Source organism: Micrasema longulum, unplaced genomic scaffold (assembly GCF_059751315.1).
Source record: "Micrasema longulum isolate JH-2025_06_02 unplaced genomic scaffold, ASM5975131v1 h1tg000321l, whole genome shotgun sequence".
NCBI lineage: Eukaryota > Metazoa > Arthropoda > Insecta > Trichoptera > Brachycentridae > Micrasema > Micrasema longulum.
Window position 1 is genome coordinate 59,954 of NW_028277525.1, and position 16,321 is coordinate 76,274.

General features: G+C 33.8%; 1 protein-coding gene across 1 annotated transcript in view; it reads left to right on the forward strand.

Annotated features, from left to right (window-relative positions):
- Window positions 1–6,658, forward strand: part of LOC148282516 (phosphatidylinositol-3,5-bisphosphate 3-phosphatase MTMR4) — a 62,355-nt gene extending 55,697 nt beyond the window's left edge. Inside the window, exons 20-22 of the mRNA XM_088224929.1 lie at window positions 854–973; window positions 2,771–2,852; window positions 4,388–6,658. Coding sequence (XP_088081055.1) covers window positions 854–973; window positions 2,771–2,852; window positions 4,388–4,474 — 289 coding nt within the window. The 3' untranslated portion in view covers window positions 4,475–6,658. The remainder of the gene's footprint in view (window positions 1–853; window positions 974–2,770; window positions 2,853–4,387) is intronic.
- The last annotated feature ends 9,663 nt before the right edge of the window (window positions 6,659–16,321 follow it).

The following is a 16,321-nucleotide window of genomic DNA, read 5'->3' on the forward strand; positions in this document are numbered from 1 at the left end:
TCAATTTGTCACTGACTCACAAAGCCGGCGATTCGCCAGTTTGTCTTTGAAGTGATTTTTTTAACACTAAAACTAAATGAAAATAACTTTTTTTTTTAAATTGAATCGGCATTCACTTCGTAACACTTCGTTATAAATTATTATGAAAATAAAACTTTGTTATTAGTGTTACACAATTTTATTCTTTTACAAGAACACAACTATAGTTTCGGGAGACCACTCCTCCCATCGACGGGTGTTTACTATATTAGTTTTATATCACCCGTCGATGGGAGGAGTGGTCTCCCGAAACTATAGTTGTGTTCTTGTAAAAGAATAAAATTGTGTAACACTAATAACAAAGTTTTGTTTTCATAATAATGGAAAATAATTTTATTCATGAAAATGACATAAATAAGTATATTTCATAATAAAATGTAATAATCCCAATTTATTTCACATTTTTTATTACAAAATATTAATGTAGTCTTAATGTAATCGTAATTTGAAAAAGTTTCAAAAATAGTGTGTTGTATGAACAAATTATGTCATCTTTATTAGTGGTGCAATGGGTTAAACATAGGCAGAATAGTGAATGTTACACAGTGTGTAAAGTGGCCACTTAAACCAGCCAATGACAAGTCGTAAGCCCTGTAAATGTCTAGACTTCCATATTCCTTTCTGAAAAATGTTTTTGCTCTCCTTTTTGCTCGAGGAAATCCAACCTGTCTACAAACATTTGGACACACTCAAAATATTGTTGATTAAACAAAGCTTAATTATAATATATACGGCCTTAGCCAATTACAACAGTTACATGAAGGAACATACATTTGTACGAGGAATCTTTCAAATCTTCCCAATTTGAATATAGAAGCTGTGGGCGTATCTTCTGCGCAGAGTGCTCGGAGAACACGACTCCCCTCCCCAACGAGCAGCTCTTCAGTCCCGTGCGAGTGTGCGCCGAGTGCTTCGCTTCTCTGGCCGATGACAGGTACCATGACAGACCTTATACCGATACCTATTTTTCACTTGTTTGACATACATATAGGTATATATATGAGGCCCTCAGTATCAAAGATGGCCAAACAATTCCATTTCGGAAATCTGTAATAGCACTTTTTAATTTAAATATTTACAAAAAATATTTGTTATTTTAAATTTGGTGCCATTAGCACAAGAAATGCTATTTTTATGAAGTATTAACCTTTCTCTTACTGTCCTAAATACACCTTTTTGTTATGGTGCTGTGTAGTCACTACACATTAAAAAATAAGAGATTTAAAAAGGGAAAAATCGAATATTTATATTATACGAATTAATTTGTCAGCATGCGTCGCACTCCGAGTATAAACTCAAGTTGGTACATGATTACAACACCAGATTTACTAGTATGGAAGGGCTAGCTGTTCCTAGATATTGCAATAAATATGGCAAAAGGACACTGCAGTACAGTATACCTAAAATATTTAACATGTTACCAAACAATATTAAAAATACTGAGTTGAATACAGGAGTGAGACGTTTGCTCAAATTATGGTTATTAGAAAAAAGTTTTTTGTATAAGTGATAGTTTTTAATTTTTCATAATGTAACATGTAATTGTTTCAAGTAAAATTTTTGTTAATGTAGGTTAAGTGTAAATAATCGATGTAATTTATTTGAAGCTGCTGACGAGTTGTATGTATGCAACTCAGCAGGACTTTAATTTAAAACTATTTTGTAAATATTTTTTTGAAAAATAAATTTTCAAAAACCCTTGTGGCCAACGGCATAGGATGTGGAAAGCAACGGGAAACTACCACATTAAAGGCCCAAGTGGCATTCCAAGAACCAGCAAAAAATTACAAGGTGCAGAAATTGTCTTTCTTCAACTTTACGAGAGCGGTTAAAGTCTTTTATTTTCATAATAAATTACAATGAATTTCCACCAAGAATTTTCACTAACAAACTTAAATGTTTTTATATCAAATTTATATCACACTTATCAGTTGAAAGAGGAAATCCAGTGGTTTTTAAAAATTTTATGTATTTATTTGATAGACTTATGCAGTCCATTCTAACGACAAATACAGGTACTAGTACAATAAAATACAACTAAATAAAATTAAAGCTAGGACAAAAAAAATAAAAATTACTACCTCAAGACAAGATCCGGTCTATCTTAGTGATTTTTTAAATCTATAAAGACTCACACCAAAAAAGTCCAGATCTTGTCTCGAGTTTACAATGCGACACAATCGGGACATTGGTGCATGCAAGCTATAGTTTGTGTGTTGCTGTGTTGATCGAGGAACAGCACATTATTATTTCGCAACCGGCGGATCGGAACATTGAATGCCACTTGTTCCAGTAACGATGGTACATCAATTAAGCCATTCAGTAAATTAAGCATAAATATGGAGTCAATGTTATTTCTACGTTTTTGTGGACTTGAGATTTTTGACTCCATTTCTCCGTAAGTGTAGTCTCCCCTCTCGAGGCCATTGTATTATCAGCGATGTGATTTTTAAATGACTTAGCGTGTGACGTCTCAAGTTCTCTTCCCCTTCTTCTCGGTGAGTTCTGCTGATTGGTCAGTTGATATCGGTTGATTTGGAAGAATTAGTGACGCCGTTCAAAGTAGTTAGTTTTTATTAAAATTATTTTTTACATAAATTTACACTTTAATGGTCTAATCTTTACCGGGCGTCCGAATACATTTTTTATATTTAATTTCCCGTAGGGCTGAACTTCTTAATATTCAATTTGCTGTTAGGTTGTTAATTGTCTGAATATCGCATTATTTCAGGAGCAGTTCCATGAGCAATTCCTCGCAGCCCTTGGAGAGAAAGAAATCCGCACCGAGTTCGTCTGTCTCCGCCGCATCTGATGTAATATATATTTTATAATTCTTACGTCACTGTGAGTAAATATGCGCTACTCTTTACATTCTCCATTTTCACTAATCTCTAGGACACCGTGGTGCGCAGGAGCGTGGCAAGCCATGGAATAATGTTAGTATGAAGTGCCCTACGTAGATGATGATATAACAATTATGTTACTAAATACACACCATTTGAAACCCGTTCAATTCAACTTCACAAGACCTGGTCAGTATTCAGAATGGACCCAAAAAATGGCGTCCCACATTCAATGTCAATAAATCCACAGTTCTTCACATCGGCCCGAAAAACCCTAAACATAGTCTAAGACCATCTATGGTATAATCTACAGATTTGAAAGCTGTGAAACAATAAAAAGGCCTCAGAATAACAATAACAGATAATTGGAAATATCACATACCAAACATAGCAACTGAAAATATACAAATCCTATAGTAGACCGGGTTTCAGATATGGAATCCCCATTTTATTAAGGATATCAACTTGATGGAAAGAGTCCAAAGACTAGCCAGAGTTGTTGCCGAGCCTAAAACGGTATGTGCAAGAATTGAAAACTCTCACGGCGAGAAAGGGGTGTCCTGATAGAGACATGCAAAATACAGTCACTATTGCTGCCCAAATTTGGATCCCACGTTCAAACTAGATGCTTGACTTCGAGGCCATAGATAGTTTCAAGCTGGAAAGAACCAGATTCCACAGAAGCATTTCCTGAGCAATAAATAGGGTTGTCGATGGTTGGAATAAGCTGCCACAAGGGCCGGTCCTAACGTGCGGTCTCGGTAACTTGTCGAGACTAAAAATGGGCTAGATTTGTTTTGGAAAAGTTCAAATACAAAAACTTTCGTTAAAATTTAATTTACGGTCCTTAAAACATAGCTGGTTAGACCGACAGCTGTCAAACTAATGTCATTAGTGATGGGAAATTACTGATCACTGATCAAATCGATTTTATCATTTTTTCCATGCAATCATGAAACTCTGTTTCCGAAAAGTGATATAAAAACGCAAAAACAAGCCTATTATAGTGTGTTTAACACAATTATTCACCAAAAAATAAACATTTATACTTTTTTCATGAACATCAAATTAATTATTTTTTATTCGATCAATTTACATTGGTCAATTTGTCCCATCTCTAACGTTTTAGCAAAATGATGTAACCTCGTAAGAACGTTGTTAATAATTAGGTTTATTTTAGTTTTAAAGCTGATTTTATATATTTATGTTGATTTATATGTCAAGCATTGTATTATAAAAATAAATTAACATGCCAGTTACGAATGATTTTTCGTGTGTCAATATAAATAACTCCTTAGACGTTACTACAAAGTTATGTCATCACTTTTTCTGACAAATGTCATTCTAATCAAGCTATATTTCAAGGACTATAGTTATTTAAAAATAATAATTTTAAAAAAGTACCATGTAGTCTGAACCGCTGTGCCATTTTAAAATCACGCTTTAAACTCGCAACTCCACTCATTGGAACTGCACAAAAATTACCACATTAATTTTGTCCACAGGTGAGGCACCTAAGTGACTTTTGCAAACAAGCCGCCGGGGAGCAACAATTGACCAATAGCTCCCAAGTCACGGCCGCCTCTAACTAGCCACCGAGTGACCGGTCAACCGGTGACAGGGCGAGCCGACAAAGCCTAGCCAGCCCAGGGTCGCCCAACTGCCCCGATGCAAACGTCCAATATAACTATAAGTTATCACCCCAACTACGACTGATATTGCAAGCTGACATCGGTTAGGAACGCTACGAGAAAACCTGATGAACCTTCGCTAATCCCATCAATACGATCTTCACTCTTCTATAACTTATTTCGAAGCTATTTCCGCATACTATATTTTCAAATCATCTATAGGACAAATTTATTTTATGTTTAACTCGTTCCCAGACCAGTCTGTTTGATTTAAAGTAAAAAGTTGCATTGATTTATTTTTCATGCCCATCCTGAGAGAAATGTTTCATCATCTACAATAATAATTGCGAATATTAATTGTAAAGTACCCCTTATACAATTCTTTGGTCATAAAAAACCTTTAGATTCAAATTTATTTTACTTTTTAAAATCCCTGACAGAAATTTGAAATTGTAAAAGGCAAATTACGTATTAAACATTTTGTCAGATTGAAAAAATCTAAAAAGAAAGTTACAATATTTAAATATTAATTATTTCAGTTTTGTTTAATCTCCCACTTGAAAAATCGCTTTTTTTTTACTCTGATGCCGATTACAGATTACATAAAAATAATATTTTACATTTCAGGTTTCTGTCAATGATATTATGCATTTTATGCAGATGTTGCGATCAACAGCGGTAGCTTTGTTCGTTTTGTTCCTAATCAATTGCGTCAGTACCGTTTTGTTCCTAATCAATTGCGTCAGTACCGCCTTTATATAAACAAAATTTCAATTTGTATTTCAACAATGACACCATACTGCGATGTCACGATGGTCAATAGACTGTAGAAATTTACCAATGATCTATTTTTCAAACTTAAGCAGTTAAATATGAAATATGTTTATCTGGGAACGTGTTAGCATTCTTTCACTTAGTTTGACGAAATCCCCGATGTAATAAAATACACCGATAGACCGTCACATTTAGAAGAAATACTCGTTGGTTTCACACAAAAGCGACTCAACTGACTGACATTAGCGGGTCGGTTCGAGTAAGCCGAGATTTCGAGTGACGTAACATAATGCTAGCTGACCCTCGGCCGCCACCGGGAGCTCCTTAATAATTGTAATAACATCAAGCTTTCCTCGCAGTGGCAGCCGTAAGGTTTTATTTTCACATTTTGTAATATAAAATGCTCATATTGAGCCGTAGATTTAAAATATTATTGTAGACTACGAATGTTTGAACTTAAATATATATAACGATGTTTCAAGTTTGTAAATTTTTAACCATAAGTACGGACAAATATATATTGTAAATTATTTGAAATGTGTACAGTGCGAAATGGAAGGAAGAGAAAACACAAAACTATGTTTTATTTACTTCTCGTATATCTTTTGTTTGCTTCTGTCTTATGCATTCTTTATTTTCAATTGTACTTTATTTTTTATTATAAATTGAGGGAATTTTGAGGGAAATTTTAAAGACACGGAACATAATAAATTATCGCAATTGGGTTTATCGGAACTGTTCTTGTGATTGTAGTTAAGTATGTTATCAATAAGAAATTCTATAGCGGCATGTTGATCATTACAAAATATGTAATCTAATACACTCTCTGAAGCATAATTCCGATGCATAACATTTTACCGTGTTTCATTTGTGCAATATTTTCGAACAAACAAAGATACAAAATAATAATGGGACTGCATAATTAATTAACTTTTCAGAATGAAAACTCTGTTCAAAACATATTTGTAACTAAATTATCAATTAGACGATTGACAGGAATGTAACGCCATTTTCAAAAGACATCATCTTTATTATTACATTAAACCTCGCCACAATCCATTATTTTTATTACATAGATCAGTGGCCCGAAGACTTCGGTAATTATTATTCTAGTTTTGCACACAATGTTGTATCAGTACTCGTATCGTAATTAGGGTATCAGCAAACTAACAAATCACTAGACCACGAATCGAACTAGTCTTGATTTTATTTTTCACATCAAATTCTTAATTTTTACCGGCTCCACAAGATGGCGTTACCGAAACAATTTTTAATAACAAAAACTGCTTTCAGTTTGATATTAAACAATAAATTTGACATACCTACCCATGATTTCAAACAAAATTTTAGCTCAAAACAAGAGCTCTCCAATGAAACAATCTGACTAAACAAAAAAAAACACTTTTGCGGACATGACACTGATGCATAAAAACATCTACATTATACAATATTTTGTTTTTAACATTCTTCATTATTGTTACAATTTAATTTTCATTTATAATTCTTATTTTTCTTCAACTTTGATTACTTCTGGTTAATGCATGATGCTATTTATACTATACCGATTTATATAAAATAACTAACATATTTATTAGTTCACACGCCCAGTTCTTAACTTGATTTGTTATGAATTTCCGTAATATTGTTCTCTACTGTAGACGCTTCTACATAAATATGTTGTATTATATTATAATAAATTACACCTGATCATTATTATCCCCTGTGTTGTTTATTTTCCATTTTCGGTACTTTGGTTTATGAAGTTCGATCACCGATAACTTTACTCAAAAGGTGATCATTTTCCTACAGAGATCTGCTTCCGTTTGGGTTATAATTAACTGAAAACAAGAGGTAAAAATAAAAACTAATTTGAAGTCCGAGAATGGACAAAGCTTCCGTCCTATAACGAGCGTATTGAGGATGCGGCGGTGGACCTGGCTTGGACCATGTCCTGCGGGGATGCCTCGGGTGAGCCTTGACCCGAGTTATCTCTTCTTTACACCTGCGAGTTCTCGCCGTCCTGGAAGGTTGACAATGATGATATTTCGGTTTTATTCGGCGGAGAAGGCGAGAGTGCTGGCTAGCGATAGGGTCTTCTGGAAGGTGTCTGGTGATGTCCACACCCTCAACTCGAGCGATGTGGAATAAGAAGAAAATAAAAACGATAATTTCATTAAATTGTTTAATCTCTATAGCTTTATCTACCATAAGACATTTGTATAATAATCAATTCATAAAATAATATATATCTCGCACACGCTTTCAAATCGCTATTCCGTTTGCTTCTGAGCAATTCGATTTAAAGTCGTAAGTAACTGTGGAAATGTGTACTCACATTATGAACGTGAAAAATATTTTTCCAAATATAAAGTCAACACGAATACATTTCATATATATATTTGAAAAATTCTTAGAACTATGATATATTAGTTTTTTCACTTTCCGAAGTCCATTACATTAATTTTTATTACAATTCAGGAGAAATAATGCAAAATTGGACAATTTGCCTGAGCAACTGCACATCGCATCAGCGAATGAAATGAATGAAAATCAATTCTAAAATATCATTTTGAGATATTGCAGTAAGTAATTTTTTCAAATTATAAATCTATATAAAACTTGTACTGAACCAGATTTTACTACTATAAGTTAAATATCAGGTTTTATTACAAAACATATGAATACAATTCTTGCTCTTACTTCGTTATTAATATTGTATTAGCTGTTTCATTTCAAGTTCATTCTTCTTGTTGATTCATGACCATCTTGAGGATTGGACGAGGTGCGTAGAAATACCTCATCCTAGAGCATGAGAAATTAGAGAGTGGAATTGTATCATTGGGGAATGGGTAGCACAACCTCACTAATTTATTCCTATCTTGTGGTGTGATGCTAGAACCTTGCCGAGGAAGCTAAGATGCGTCATAATAGATCAAAAAAGGTAAAGAGAAAAATATCGAGTACGTAATCAAAACTGTCCGAAATACAAATTGCAGTGTGATGCTTAGAACCTTGCTGAGGAAGCTAAGATGCGTCATAATAGATTAAATAAGGTAAAGAGAAAAATATTGAATGTGTAATCAAAACTGTCCGAAATACAAATTGCGGTGTGATGCTTAGAACCTTGCCGAGGAAGCTAAGATGCGTCATAATAGATTAAAAAAGATAAAGAGAAAAATATCAAGTGTGTAATCAAAACTGTCCGAAATACAAATTCGTTACATTTTCATTGGCCTGAAAGTATCTAGTTCTAGAACTGGTGTGTGGTTCTAGCCTGTCCGAGTACTCGGCAGAAAATTGTGATCAGAACCAACTAATGTGTATTTTCTTAACTTATTTTTAAATTATTAAAAAAATCAGTTTCAAATGATAGCTTTACATTTATTGTAACAAAGGGAAAACTTTTTGAGAAGGAATTATTGAAGTCGGGGTATGTCACTATATTAGGGCCTCGCTAAACCGGACCCCCGCTTATCCGGTGTTATGGTAATCCGGACGGATGGGGTGGGGTGGGGGCGGTCGCGGGGGAGACGAGAAGCATTTCAGCTGCGTCAAGCGCCACGCTAAGCAGTCTCACTCTCACTTCCCCTCCATATAGAAGTTTATTTGGTGGAGGAAATTACTATGTAGCGATAAACCCACCATGTAAAGTGTACAAATAAATAAATGAATAATTTGATATTTGACAAAGTTTGCATTACGTCTCGAAAATTGAAGATATAGTTATATTTCCTTTCCACTCAACCACCAATATAGATTTCATATCTAAATTCTCCTTGTAAATCAGTTCCCAGAAATTCATATCACATCCTAATATCAATAACAGCACTCATTATTCTGACACATAACAATATGTTGAGCCGATTGCGGCTCCATATACATAATATACACAAATCAGGGGATTAATCAAATCAAGACAAAATGTCAATCGTCCAGTTCATTAGTAAAACATCTAAAAAATGATGAGTTTAGAGATAGCGAGAAAACAAACATTTCAATGGCAACCCAAACCCGATATCATCCCATGGCGGTGAAGAGGCCCAGGTAAAAAACACTAAATATCTCATTATCATTATCTCATACCTTAGAACTTCGGTAACAAGAGTTGTGGTCAAACAGCCTCTTACTCTTTACTTTGAGTATTAGAGTTATCCCACCGCAGAAGAAAAAAGGAACACAAAAATCTTATCACTTTCTTCAGAAAGGCTTATTTCAATATTTTCTAAAGGCTGCTAAAAAAATTCTGTGCAAATGGTGCTGTAATGTCGTCAATAACATACGTCGGGTACTTCTTTTTGAGTTTTGATAAAATTACCAAGTTATTCAGTACTAGGTATATAATACGTACTCTATACGACTAATGACTAACACGAGAGTAAATACGATGATACAAATACTCCGCTCACTGCTCCCTTACTCTTACTTCAGCTACGAGGCACCATAAAAATCAGACTCACTAAGGATTCACCATTTGAACAAAATATGGTCAAAACGTTCCCCGGAGCCCACACTGTGACGTCCAGCGAGTATGAGTTAGTGACTCTTTTACTGAGCACCTAACCAATATTAATGCACTCCAAATTCAACATTATATACATTCAAATAAATATATTTTTTGCTGCACGAGTTGACTGCGACTAAATTTGTCACGTGCATTGCAAAAAAATGTATCTTGGACAAGAGAATAGGCTTGATAAAAACAAGCCTACTCTCAACGTAAACATTGATATATTTTTATATTCAACGCGGCGCATTGTAAATGTGCAGTGTGGAGTATGATTTTCCTCATTTGCAAAACCGCCACTGTAGACAAAATATTAAAAAATACAGATATATCAAAACAAAAATTTAATAATCTATTTTCCATTATTTACAAAAATAATTTTATATTTTAGGCCTGTTATAGCAAAAATATAACTTTATTAATTTAAAAAATACGAGATACATATTTATTAAGTCTTGTATTCTATGTACACTCATGTGATATCATAGGCAAGGGTTAACCTAGCTGAAAAAATGTTGGTACCGCAAAGGAGAGTACAGTTGTATATTAGATATTAGTTGACTTAGTTATATGATAATTTATATTTTAATATAAATTATAAATCAAAAATACTCGGTACACTTTCACTTATGTATTTATTTTGACCAACTAGCTTTTTCACCCTCTAACCGGCATCTTCAGACTGATTGATTGTGTACTTAAATCATTTTCATCAAGTCCAAATGTTTTTAGACGAGGTTTACAAGTTGACATTGCAACAGAGAGGGAAAGCATTTTCGAGAAGGGAATAAGGAAGTCTGGGCATGGTCAACAGACGGAATATGTGCATGCTTAAACATAGGCGGAATGGTGAATGTTTGTGTGTAAAGTGAGCACAGTGAAACCAACCAATGACAGATCATAAGCCTCGACACCATAATGGTGAGAAAACAAATTCCCACGCGGGTGTGGGGCGAGAATTGGCGGGGGCGAAGCCCTAGGGCTTCTACGATATAGTGGACTGTATTTTTAATTTTAATATATAAATGAATATCCTCGATATGCGGTATGCAATGTCAATCAGTCACAACCCCAGCAAATGAAATGGATCAGGAATGGAAGCTACTAACCTAAAATAATGTCCGCTTTTTAGTAGGACATTCGGGAATATTTCTTAAATGACCTAGGATGTATCATCATTTAATTACATGTAAGTTTTTTGAAATTATCCGAGTAGATAGAGAAAAATTTTAACAATGTTTTGAGTATGTCCAAATGCTCGCAGACTGGCTGAATTTTCTCCCAGGGAGTTGTTCATATTAAAATTTGTCGCAACAGAGAGGGAAAACATTTTTGAGAAGGGAAAGATGAAAGAGTTGAGGAAATGTGGATGTTCAAACATAGGCAGAATGGTGAATGTTACACAGTGCGTCAAGTGGCCACTTAAACCAGCCAATGACAGGTCATAAGCCCTGTAAATGCCTAGACTCCCAAATAGGAAAATTTGACATAAAACTGTATACTTCTCGCTTACTAATGAATTGGACGATCGACGTGGCTGTAAGAAATCACCAGGCAACTCATTTCACCCAATAATTAAATTCTCACAAAACAGTTTCACAGTTTTATCAAATGATAAAATTGGTGTTTTTTATTGGTCAGCGCGCTCTTCTGTATCTTTAGAAAACAACGAGAAAGTTAAGCACTAGCAGAAATTGGATTTTTCAAATGTTTTCTTGAATAAAAGTAAACTAATACGCACTTGCAGTATGCCTATTCAATAATGAATAAGTTATTGTTTATTTGTAAATAGTACACAGTACATAGTTAAAAAACTCAAATCTTCCTCCTCACATAAGTTGGAGGGCCAACCATTTTGAAGTTCTGTAGTTTTGAAATATTAAATGAAGTTTGAGGATGAGTTTGGCGGAGGATTTCTATAGCCGATACATTTGATTAATCAATTAAAAACAAAGAAGAAATTATAACTACGAACTTAACTCATATTAATAACAAAATTTAAAAATATAATATCTCTCTTCTACCTGGATTCTGATATTCTGACAACTTTTAGGATCTACCAAAACTTCAAAGTTTTCGAAAGGCAACTAAAAATATGTAATACCCACTAAGCATCAAAATAAGGTTTTAAGACTGCTATTTATTGTTGTTTAAATGTATATTATTACTTCATCATTCCCTTTCCGCATTGGAATACAAATTGCAGCATATCTTGATCATTTTTGTTACACCAAAGAAAGATGATCAGTCTTACGTTTCAGGTGCCAGTCCAGGGACTATGAAATATTCTAGTGTAAAAACACCTTTTTAAATAAATATTTCATGTCACCCGTGTCGGGAATCAAACCCGAGACTTCTTGCAAGGTAGACAAATGCGCTGACCACTACGCTACGAGGCCGACAAATATATTACTTACGCTGGAGTAATTAGTTGGTATAAAATCTTGTAAAAGTAAAATCCAGTCATTAGGAAACATAAAAGCGTGAACTTTCAAACTAGATGTAGTTAGTTATGTGAAAAAATGCCACATTGTTTTATAAAGGCTTTATATTCCAGGTTTATCATATCTTACTCGCAGTCTCAATCTTGTGGATTGGTTCGCAGCAAAGTCCCGCATCTCGTCCTCCACTGCTCTTTATTCTCTGCAGCCCTGTCCAGCTCGATATATGAGGCGCAGTTCGAATCCTCGCACACTTGTCCTAAATACTCCCATCGGGGGCGCCCTCTGATTTGTCCCCTCAGCTATTCCCTCTATTATGTCATGCAGGAGCCCCTTATGGCGCATAATATGGCCGATCCATCAGGCTTGCTTCTCTGAGATGGTTTTGATTAGGTACCTCTCTTCTTCGATTGTACTGAGAACCCCTTCAATTAGTGATATGATCTCTCTTGGAAATTCTTTGTATAAGTACAACTACTCTATAAGTAGAGTTGTGAAAAAAAATTAAACTGTTCTATGTTAGGTTGAAGAAAATCACATGTGTTGTTGCTCTACAATCACGGCGATATGTATCCTTTCAATAGCGAACAAATCACTTGTTAATCATATTTATTTATGCATTCAAATCTTCTTTAGATACTTTAAGAGTAGTTTTTTATACTAATTAACAGTTATTTGCCATTTTTAAAGGGGAAAAAAGCAAGCGAGCAGCGATTTAACCAGCAGAATATGTTCCCTAAAGTATGATATTTTGGTTCACAGTAGAGACACTCCCAGGGTCTCTTAAGCCTTTCCCCTGACTGTACTAATTTATAATGGTGTAAAATAACTCATATATGAGGGATGCATTTGATGTAACTAATAATAACAATGAACACTGTTGGTACATATTTGGACGTTTTTGAGTAGTTTCAGCCATTTTAAAGTACAAGAATTAGTTTTAAAAAATGACTCCAGGGGATCAGTTCTGCGTAGAGCTGTCACCCGTTTGGTTGTGTAAAATAACTACTCCTTTACAAACTACAATATTATAATTATGATAGAAGGTAAGTTCGTTTTTTTGCAATATTGTTGTTTGATGTTGGTACTGATTTTTGATTTATTTTTGTAAATACAAATATCGTATTAAAAAAATAACTACTTTTTTATATTACCATTCATTTCCTGACGGTACAAATTTGTATCGTTATTTTTTTTTTTATATATGGAGTTAAAAAAAACAAGATAACTATATCTATACCTCAGAGGCAGACGGATGCAAATCCAAACATCAAATGTTCAACTAAAGCCTAAAGAATCTACTTGGATGAATTTCAAAAAATGCCTAAGTCCAATTTTATCGGTTTTGAGTTGGCAACACTGCCGTGTAGAGCATTTTATAAACTATACATTTACCTAATTAATTTTTCAAAAAAGAATACCCATATCGAATTTTGTACTTGAAAAATTATTTTAAAAATATTATTTCAATTTCAAAAAATTCTCAAGTCCTAAAAATCTCTTATCCCAAGAGTTTTTTCCCTGAAAAAAATCCCTTAGTCCTTTAAATCCTTTTTAAAAATCCGTAAGTCCTGACCTTAGGCACTTTTTTACAAGCAATAATTTTGTAACTAAACATGTAACAATTTTGTATTTTTTTTATATTAAAACAAAGAAGAAGAAAAACTTTACAATAAATATTTTCAATTTTCCGAAATTCTGTCATTTAACATTTCAGGAACAAAATAAACACTTAAACATGAAATATCTCAGAACTACAAAAATGGACTTAATTTTAAAATTGGGCATCCACTTTCTTAAAGTGATTTCTAATAATTTATAGCATTAATTTGTGTTTTCATTATCTTAATACATTGGTTCTTTCATTATAAGACTAACATTTCTTCAAAATCAATGAACATGATCATAAACTGGATACAAAAATCGAAATGTCATTCCATCAAATTCTGGATTTGCATCCGTCTGCCTCTGAGGTACAGATATTTGTTTTCAAGCTGTAAATAACATGATTCAAAAAGAAAAGTTCAAAAACACTACTAAATCTATGTTCAGATAACAGAGGATTAAAGCTAATTCTGCAGCTAGGGGCATTCATTGAGACTAAGCAGACGGGGTATCGGTTGAACAGTCTGTTAACCTGTGATCGCGCCTCCAACCAGAAGATGGATAGGCACCGATCAAGAGGTTGCTCGTTCACGGGATTATATATTTTACAGATTGCGTTCTTAATATGCTCCGAACTCCAATACAAAATGACGACAGACACTCACCTTATACTGGGGTCCCCCACCTTCATTCTCGCGGGGAGGATGGTTTGAACAGAGCAACGTTCACTCGAACAGTTGCGCGCGATAGATTTGTATGACGTAAATAACTAACAAGTGTGCGGTGCAATTCACAAATTACAATTGCGATCACTCAAATGTCTTGCGGCGATACAAAATCTAAGCACTCGCGGAGACGGTCAGTACCTCTTCGGTGTAGAAAAGGGTATCGTCACCCACGGATAAGTTGCTACATTTTGATCAGAGTTCAGGAGATTAGGTTAAATTATAACATAGCAACATTCATAGTAAAATGTGGTGTCAAATACTAAGTTTGAACATGCATTCATTTTTTAAATATTGCTGATATTTTGAAGTTTTGGTAGATTATTCGTGTTGGCAAAAATTAATCAAATAGTTAATAATAAGAGTAATTGAATATCAACATATGTACAACTCACAAACAGAATGCTTTTTTATTTAAATGGGCAGTTGAAGAGACCATAAACAACAAATATCTTTCATTTATATTTTAGAAATTTAATGTTTATTTACCAAATTAGTTTAGTAGACTTAAAACTTGACTTAAATATAATTTAGAAGGACAATAAATTGAACCAGCTGACAAATTAAAAACAAAATTTTCTGTGTAATGTAATGCAGACTACCAACTTAACCAGAAAAAATAAAGAAGTATTAAGGGATACCAGTAATTTAAAAAAAAATGTGTCGCATTTTGATTATGGTAGGTATGGGAGTAAATAAATCTTATAATTTATTAAATATTTGTATATGACCACTTACCGACTTTTCTATGTCTACAGGTTTCGAGACGTACCCGTCTCTTCATCGGGACACCAATTAAACCAACATGCAAAACCCACTATACACCTTCACCATAGTTGTTGCACAAAAATATTAAACCAACACGACATGCGTTTTGATAGGCAACCCGCACTGGTTAGGTTATGAAAATATTTTATGCTGCAGGATAAATAATTGGAAAAAAGAGGGAGATAATGGTTTAATTGGTGTCCTGACAGAGAGACGGGTACGTCTCGAAACCGGTAGACATAGAAATGTCAGAAAGTGGTTATATACAAATATTTACTAACATTTAGTAGAATGTTTGACCACAAAGTTAATGAACAATATTTTGAGTTTGTCCAAATTTTTGTAGACAAGGACTGGATTCAACTCCCTGGGGAGCTGTTAACATTAACATATTAAAACAGAGATGAAGAACATTTTGAAGAAGGTAATATAGAAGTCAAGGCATCTACAGGGCTTATGATCTGTCATTGGCTGGTTTAAGTGGCCACTTTACACACTGTGTAACATTCACCATTCTGCCCATATTTGAACATCTATATTACTTCAATTCTTTCATCTGTTGATGTTTGTGAAGTTAAAGAGCTGAAACCTTTATTTATGCGGGTGAGATTCATCTAATTGAATTATTTCACCTACATACTAGGCAACGCCTGAAATTTTTATTTTTTCAATTTCTATACTTCTTCATGGACCAGGTGGATTTATCAACAATATTTTATTATATTAAATTAAGTAATTATATTATTATATTAAGGTCATAAGCCCTGTAGATGCCTTGACTTCTATATTACCTTCTTTAAAATGTCCTTCATCTTTGTTGTAATATGACAAAATTAATGCTTTAAATATTTGTAATACTTAAAATTATGTTTATTTGAATGGTCTAAAAAGTTAAGACTCATCAGAAATGTTGAGTTTAAAATATTAACTCATTAAAATGTTCATTCAAACTATGAACGGATATGTTTTAAGCACAGTTTGAAAAGAAAAC